This window comes from Petaurus breviceps, unplaced genomic scaffold, assembly GCF_028583685.1.
Source record: "Petaurus breviceps papuanus isolate PSGF00001 unplaced genomic scaffold, PetGlider_PUasm1.0 577, whole genome shotgun sequence".
In the NCBI taxonomy this organism is placed as follows: Eukaryota; Metazoa; Chordata; class Mammalia; order Diprotodontia; family Petauridae; genus Petaurus; species Petaurus breviceps.
In genome coordinates this window covers 276,147-284,653 of record NW_027186389.1, presented here as the reverse complement: position 1 = coordinate 284,653, position 8,507 = coordinate 276,147, and the positions used below count along the sequence as shown (strand labels likewise).

The window sequence follows — 8,507 nt, the reverse complement described above, 5'->3', positions numbered from 1 at the left end:
AACGGGCAGCTGGTGGAGTGGCAGGGAGTGGGGGGAGAGGGGAGCGAGGCCACTCTTCTGCTTGGAATGAGGCCATGCTTTTGGCCTCTAGGATAAAATACAAAGCCCTCCCTTTGACAACTACAGTCCTTGGTGATCTGGCTTCAGCCCCTTTCCAGGCTGATAACGCCCCACTGTCTTGGAACCCACAGTGGCCTCTTACAACTCAGCTCCGGGCTCCTCCTCCCCTCATGTTTGGCATTGCCCTACACGGTTATTTTTATTTTGTGTCTATCCTTTATTAACTTAGCTGTGATCATGGTGTCTCCTCTGTAGAATAGAAGCTCTCTGTGGGCAAGAACCATGTAGCTTTGGTGTCAGAACTGCTACTTACCCCCCTAAGATTCTAGACAACAAAGGAGGTGAGGGGGCTGGCCATGCCGACTATGGCTGCTGTCTCAGAGACGAGCCTTTGGAGTTGGGCTGCTTCTGCCTGTGAACACCCCTGACACATCGGCATTTGACCATGAGACTAACCTTGGTTGGTTAGGTCTGTGACACCCTCTTTACATTGCACACGCTCACTGAATGTCTGGCCTGGGATACTGAAGGGGTGCTGGTACCTGGGACAAGAAGAGGGAAGCCAGGACAAGGGGGGCAGCCTGACATGGGTATGGGCTTGAGAAGGGCTCCCTTCACCTGGCTCCCGAGGGGAATTCCCCCTGGACCCCAGGTGATCAGGCAAGAAATTTCCCCAGATTCTTTATTGATTCGCCCCCTCCGTAGCTTTAGGGACCCTTAAGGGGCTCTTTCACAGGTCCATCTTTTCTCAATTCTTCAGCTTTTTCTGGCTGCTCAGACAAGGAAAGAGTTTTCTTTATTTGCTCTTGCTCTGACCCACTGTTTCTCCAGACTTCATTCATTAGGGCCCCTAGGATGGCTAGGGTTACACCAATCAGTACTAGCCGGAAGCTGGTACTTTTATAGTAGGGAGTTGTATACTCTGGGAGAAGGGAAGAAAGAGAACAGAGGAGGAGAATCTGTGACTGGGACAGAAAACTGGCAGGAGGCTCAGATCGGTAGCTTCCTCCCATGCCCCACCAGCCAGCCAGCTTCTGTCCCCAGGTGCCCATCAGTGGAGCTGGGAAGCCCTTGGGTACTTACCGTAGTTAGGAGTTTCATTTACTAAGTTGTTTTCCTTAGAGTTTCCTGGTTGGAGAAAAGGAGAAGGATGAGGATCTGGGGGTACCCCTTCTCTCTCCTGGCTCTCTGTGGTACTTGCCCCCAGATTTGCTGAGCTATGTACTACAGGTCATTGATTGGCCTACCAGGGACTGGGAAAAGTTGGGGGGGAAGGGGACAGACAACTGAGGACAGATTAAGGAATATCATGGGAAGGAAAAGGCCCTGGTTTCTTGTAGACCTCCTACCCCTTGGGTGATAATGTACCTCCTACAGACCCTGTCCCTTTACTGTACACCCCCCTAGGAGCTCTGCTGGTCTCTGGGAAGGACCCTGGGCAGTAGTCAATCCTCAGGGCCTATGGAACACAGTCACCTAGTGATTCAGGGGACCTGGGACTGGACTGGGGGATGCCCCCCCCCCGCCTTACCTGAAATCTTGAGCACCAGGGTATCACTGGGTATTGACCAGAGATAGGGGAAGTCACTATCAAAGCTGTAGCATAGGTATGTGCCTGCTTGGGAGCTGGTCACGGTGGGGAATGGGAAGTTGGCATGGTAATCAGTGGAGAGCAGTGCGCGGGGTGCATTGGCCCCAGCTGTCTTATAGAGAACATATTTGGCAGAGACGAGCTGCGACTCACAGTGCAAGGTCACATCCTGGCCTGTTGCAACTGTGGAGCCCGGGATGGCCGAGATGGAAGGTTTGGGGTACAATCCTGGAGGGATAGAAGGGGATCCCTGAATGAAGGGGAGCCCCAGCCTCGCCTTCACATCCCAGCCCAGGGAGATGTCTATGACTCCTCCCTCCTTCCTTGAAATTTGGACTGAGTGCTACCATTCTTGTCTCACCTCCTGAGGTCACTAGGCTGGGGCAGATTTCCTAGGAGGAATCTCAGGACTGCCCCTAACTAGCAGGGTGACTTTAAGCCAGTCCCCTCCCCTCTCTGGGCCTCGGTTTCCTCATCTCTTGTCAAGGGAGCACCCTGGGGCCCCTCCTGGCTGTCTTTTTCCTGGTATTCCCTAACTATCCTTCCAAGAGAAGGGAGGACATGGGAGAGCAGCATGAACAGGCTCATCCCCCTCACCTGTGACCATCAGCTCCAAGGGGTCACTGAGTTCTGACCAGTGATTTTGTCTCTCGTATCGACACCGGTAGCGACCTGCTGTCTCTGCTCCTATGTCTGGAATGAAGAACTCGGCCTCCTTCCAGGGTCCAGGTACTTCCAGCATGTCTGTTAGCTCTGTGGTCCCATCCTTCTCCAGAAGGAACCTCTGGGCCCCATCTGCACCGTGGCAGCGGACCATGACAGATTTCCCCCAGGGTATCACAGTGCCAGGCACAGCCCACAAGGAAGGTTTGGGTAGTGCTTCTGGAAGTGAAGCAGATAGAGTCTGCCATTCCAAGGGAACCTCTCCCCCAGTCTCTCTGGGTCTCCCTCAAAAATAAGGAAGCCGGGATAGAAGGGGTCAACCGGGGACTAGGGCACAGCCTGACTTGGGTTTGGGATTAAGGAGAGCTCCCCTCAATTGGTTCCCAGATGGAATGCCCTTTGGGCAAGATGCACTCCCCCCAATCCATCCCAGGAGACAGGCCCCTGATTAATCTATTGGTTCAGTCCATCCATCTGCCATCCTCAGCTCTTCAAAGAACTTAGGTGCTGGGTGCCCCAATCCTCAATACCCATGGGCCCCTGGGAGCAGCCATCTCTATGCTAAGCTATGGGGCAGAAAAGGGGTTTGAGAGAAAGGACTCACGCTTCTGTGCTGTGATGCTCTGACTCAAACACAGCCCTGTCAGAGAGGACCCAGTGAGAGGAGGGAGGTTCCCTCCACCCACACCCAAACCCTAGGCCCCCTACCCACTCTGGAAGAGGCCTTCTAGTCAGAGGATGCAGCAGGGGAGCTGGAAGGGGCCTCAGAGGTCATCTAGCAGATGAGGAAACCAAGGCCCGGGAGGCGACATGATTGCCCATGGTCACCCAGGGAAATCATCAAAGGTAGGATTTAAGTGCAGGCTCAGTGTATCCTGTCCTGTGCGACCTGTGATTCCACTTCCTGTCCTGGACGCCTCTACAACTCACCAAAGCAGAGCAGGGCTGCCAAGGACCCAGGCATGTCCCAGAACTGAGGTGTTAAGGAACCGTGAGGACTTTGGACGGGGGCAGAAGATGGGCTGAGGCTGGTGGTAGGTCTGTCCTTTCCTCCCCGATAGTCAGCTTCAGAGCTCTCCCCTCATAACCTTCTTCCCTCTTGGACCCTGTGTCATCTTCCTAGCAAGCCCCTGCCCCCACTACATGCAGGTGCTATTGTGATGACACAGACGCCCACTGTGCTGGCTGAGGAAAGGCTGGGAGGAGAGATCAGAGGGGGTTGGCCAAAGAGGAAAGATGGCCTTGTTCCCCCATAGAAAAGTGGGACCACCATCTGGTACCCTGTTGTTCAGCCCTGCAAAGGACCTTGGCAGAGGATTGCAGAGGGGCTGAGAGCTTGGAAGGCACCCAAGAAGGGCCAGCAAGCCTGGGGCTAGCTCCAAGGAGCAAGGGGTCAGTAGTAATTGTCGTGGGGGCCATTCTTCATTTTTGAAGCAGACCAATGACCTCGTGAATAAGTTATGTCTTGTATGAATCGGATTTAAGGAAAGCAGAGGTGCACACATCAGCAGCCTCTCTCCCTCTTTCAGAGTTGTGGAAGTCCAGAGGCTGGGGTCAAGACAACTGGTCATGGCCCAGGACACTGTGACTGTGGACCCCTTTTCATCTTCCATGCCCAACCAAGGTCTAAGCACTCCACAACCCCTGCTTTAGTTGCCTTCATGGCTGAGAGAATAAATTATTCTCATCCATCATTCTGTCAGAAGTCTTCACATGCTTGGGTAGGCATGCCCCTAATTAGCAACGGTCTAAAGCCTGCCCGCTGCCCTTCACTGTCTGCTCAGAGGGTTTACTGGGGCAGGGAGGGGGAGGAAGGGAGGAGGGGCCACTGTGCACGCCACAGCTTCTTGGAGCCACAGAAAAATGGAATAGAGGTATACTCCTACATTGCGGAGTTATGAACTGATCCAATTATTCTGGAAAAAGCACTTGGAACTATGCAGAAAAAAAAGTGCATCAAATTGTTTGTACCCTTTAACCCAGTAACTGTATGCCCAAAGGGGTCAAAAAAAGAGAAAGAAAGATCGCATCCACAGTGTTTCCCAACACAAGCCACAAATCCATACCTGCCATCACTCCCACTGCCTTCTACTTTCTAGAAGCACCCTCGGCCCTTGACTGGGAAATCCTTGCCTTCTCTTGACCTGAGCATGCCTTCACCTCCCCTCCTGTCCATAAGCTCCACACCTGGCCTCCTCAGTTCAGACTCTTTCTAGCTCCTTTTTATAGTTCTGCTTCTCCCATTAGAATGTAATCTCCTTGAAGGCAGGGACTTCCTTGAATTTGTATTCCTACCACTCAGCACAGTGAGGGCTAATATCATGTAATTAATCAATATTTTAGCATCTATGCAGATACATAGATAATAGAAATAAGTAGATATTTAGAGCATCATATTTTGTGGTAGCAAAAAAATTGGCCAAAGAACGAATCTCTATCGGTGAATTGTAGAGAATTGTAAATCAGCTTCCCCTCCCCACCAACCAGCTTGAGCTCCCCCTTACCTGAGAAGGGCCTAGAACCTGGATTTCAGGAGAAACACATTTTTGGCCCACTCAGAGGAGTTTACCCTACCATGATGCCTTGCGTGCTCTGGCATAACAGACATGCTTTGGTTTGTTCTCGGAGTGAACTAAAAATGTCCCTTCCTGTGTCAACAACTCTAGGCCTGGATGAGGCTGACCAGGGGCATTCTTCCTGTTTGTAACCACTAAAGGACAGGATGCCTGGGACCAGACATTGTCCTGAATAGTGGGACTTCTCTTATCTTGGTATCCTATGGGCATATGCTATGTAGGGGAAACACAGATATCCTGGGATTGTCATTTCAATTGACCCTTTGTCAATTCTCATCTTACTGTATTTACAACTTATTCAACTAAGAAACTTCCTTTCTCATGCTATTGTATGGAGGCTATATGTTTTAAGTGACACAGACATCATGAATCAGGATTGCTCTAAATGTCTAAAAGGTTTTTTCATCCTGCTTAATCTCTGAGTCAGAATTAAAGCTCTGACTCCATACTTAAGGGAATAAACAATATGAATTTATATGTCACCTATTCTGTTTGCCTCTTTTAACCGAACTTACATGTCGACACATGTTAATAATAGAAGAAACAGACATCCTGGACCTATAATTTCAACTGATACTTTGATACCTCTCATTATTTTACAAATCTATCCTATTAAGAAATTTCCTTGGGGCGGCCAGGTAGCACAGCGAGTAAGAGCACTTGCTCCAGTGTCAGGACAACCTGGGGATCAAATCCGGGCTCAGACACTTAGCACCACACCCAGAAACACCTGGCCATGTAACCATGAGCAAGTTACTTAACCCCAATTGCTTCGGGGCAGCCAGGTGGCTCAGCGAGTAAGAGCACCAGCTCCAGTGTTGGGATGACCTGGGGATCAAATCTGGGCTCAGATACTTAGCACCACACCCAGAAATAACTGGCCGTGTAACCTTGAGCAAGTTACTTAACCCTGATTGCTTTAAAAAAAATTTCCTTTCTCAAATTATGGTTAACACATATGGAGACTAGAATTTTGGCTGATACAGACAGGCACCCTGAGGTGGGAAAGGAAGGGGAAATGCTCTGCAGATATAAGATCCCCTTTGTCTGTACTACCTTGAGTTCATTTTCCCAATGAACTCCCTCACATATCTAGATATACATGATTCTCCTCAGCTTTGAGAGAAAGAAATAGGCTCATGGAGCCTAATTTTGTTTGTCTTTCTTAGAAGGAACTCTACAAAGGTCAACAGCTGCCAATATCATGGTATATAAATATGATTATATTACATTAGAAGAAATGATAAATTAGTTTGGAGAAATAAGGGATCTCTTGCACAAAATCATGAAAAATAATTCAAGAAAGCAGAACCAAGAGAATATGACTATAATAATACAAAAAATATGCTAAGAAAAAGCAACTTAACTTTTTAATTGAATCGAATTCATTGCAATCCCAATGATAGTTCCAGAAAGAATGTGAACAAAATAGTTTTGTCCTCTTGGTAGAGAGGCTGGGGAAAGAAGCAAGATGCTGAAGGTCACACACTGGGACAGACTGTCACTTGGACAATGAGTTTTACTTACCTGGTTTTACAAGGAAGCATTCCATGGGAGGAGCTCAATAAATGACCAGTGATCTCAACACTTAGCAGCTGAACTTTTCTTCATTTTCAGTGAATCTCTGAAGACCATTTACATCTAGTCATTCTCTTCCTACTTTAACTTCCATGGCACTGCTTTCTTCTGGTGATTCTTCTACTGTCTTACCCTTCAGCTCCCCACCTGAAAGGGGGAGGGAGTTCCACCCCAGAACTCTGTCCCACCTTCTCTACACTCTCCCTTGGTGATCTGCTCCATGAAGATAACTTCCCAATCTGCAATAACTTCTCTTGAGCACCAGTCTTGCCTGCAGATTTATCCAAATCTGCCTAAATGTCCTATTTGTTGTGTTCAGTCATTTCTGTCACATTTGACTCATCGTGTCCCCATGTGGGGTTTACTTGGCAAAAATACTAAAGTGCTTTGCTGTTCTCTTCTCTGGCTCATTTTACAAATGAGGAAACTGAGGCAAACAGGGTTAAGTGACTTGCTCAGGGTCATACAGCTAGTAAATGTCTGAGGCTGAATTGGAACTGAGGTCTTCCTGACTCCAGGTCCACTGAACCACCTAGCTGCCCCAATCAATGTGTCAGAAGTATAGCCAGTGGGCCACAAAAAATCTAATCTGCCACAAAAGCAGCTGAGGCACAGCTCTGGGTGCTTGTCAATATATTAGGGAAACTGGTGGTCCCTAATCAATTGGATTCAGGACCTTTCTTTCAGCCAGGGACCCCCTACTCCCCATCTGTGGGGTTTTACTGACTTTCAAAGATCACTAGTTAGCATTACAAGTTCATGACTGGTCAGCTCCAGAAGAAGGGCCCCCTGTGATTGGTTAAAGGGGAGAAGCAGGGGAATCACCTCCTATTTGGCTAAAGGAAGGAACTCCCATATTTGATCAGAAGAAATGTCCAAATCAGTAATACTTTGTTCATTAATATTTAGGGGCTTTCCATAGGTCATGAGACCCTATCAGCAAGGTTGTGGGCTTTCCACAATGCATCTCAGCAGGCACTTTTCTGCTAAGGACAAACATCAGTGACTAATGGTCAGCACTTTCCACAAGCCGTTCAAACCTTACTTCAAGCACGGTACACTTAGAAGTATGATTGGGGGGGTGGCTAGATGGCGCAATGAATAGAGTGCTGGCCCTGGAGTCAGGAGGATGTGAGTTCGGATTCGGCCTCAGACACTTAATACACACAAACAAACAAACAAAAAAACCTAGCCATGCTACCTTGGGCAAGTTACTTAAACCCAACTTCCCTATGATTGGGGGGCAAGGGTGGAAAGGGAGGGGTGTCAGTGCTAATGCAGTAACACAAGCTAAGATAAATCCTTACAACAGGTCTAATACAGCACAAATCTGTCCTATAAGTCAATCACAGGTAATATCATCAATACATGCCGAGGTCATTAATTATACCTTATTCTTACAGCATTAGCTATCATAAGTAACTCAAATCGCTAATCCCATTAAAACACAATGAACTGAGCAAATCCTAATCAATTTGAGTTCTGGTATCCAAACTACCTTCACAAGGTGGAGTAAAGGGGTGGGCCTGGCTTGATCATAGGGCAGAGAACAGAAGCTAGACAATAGGACACACCCAAGAGAATGTTCTGGGTGGAGAACAGGACAAATTCCTAGCAGGAAGAGTTGAGGGGATGGCTCAAGGCCTAGAGACCACAGGCCTCCCTGGCACCCCAAGGAGCTCTGGCTCTGGCTAGGGGTCTGGTGGGCTTCCTAGGCTTCCCTCAGCCTCTCTCTCCAATTCACCCTTTCCATGGCTGCCACACGGGCATTCCTAAGACATTGATTTTGGCTCAAGAAGGGTCAGTGGCATGGCTAATATGAAATACATCTTACATGATTTCACTTGTATAATAGGTATCACATGTCTTGTCTTCTCGGTGCGTGGGAGAGGGGTGGAAGGGAGGGAGAGAATTTAGAACGACTCTTTTTTTCAATGTTAGAAATAAATAAATACAATTTTTAAATGTGAAAAAAGTGTCAGTGATTCCCTGCTTATTTCCTTTAGGATTAATTAAACACAGACTCTTCTCTGCTACTT

General features: G+C 48.2%; 1 protein-coding gene across 1 annotated transcript; it reads right to left on the bottom strand.

Moving 5' to 3' along the window:
- Positions 1 to 767: 767 nt before the first annotated feature.
- Positions 768 to 3,278, bottom strand: LOC138173298 (platelet glycoprotein VI-like). Its single transcript, XM_069103272.1, has 6 exons — positions 3,245 to 3,278; positions 2,919 to 2,954; positions 2,249 to 2,533; positions 1,592 to 1,879; positions 1,144 to 1,188; positions 768 to 982 (listed from the first exon to the last, which is right to left on the bottom strand). Exons 1-6 carry the CDS (start codon positions 3,276 to 3,278, stop codon positions 768 to 770), a joined length of 903 nt encoding a protein of 300 aa, XP_068959373.1.
- Between the last annotated feature and the right edge of the window lie 5,229 nt (positions 3,279 to 8,507).

Bases quoted from the DNA above. Each gene is read 5' to 3' on its own strand.
- LOC138173298 (XM_069103272.1), bottom strand. From the start codon at position 3,278: ATGCCTGGGTCCTTGGCAGCCCTGCTCTGCTTTG. The intron at 2,955-3,244 runs GTGAGTTGTAGA...CCTCTCTGACAG, and splicing joins GGCAGCCCTGCTCTGCTTTG to GGCTGTGTTTGAGTCAGAGC. The intron at 2,534-2,918 runs GTGAGTCCTTTC...CTTCACTTCCAG, and splicing joins GAGCATCACAGCACAGAAGC to AAGCACTACCCAAACCTTCC.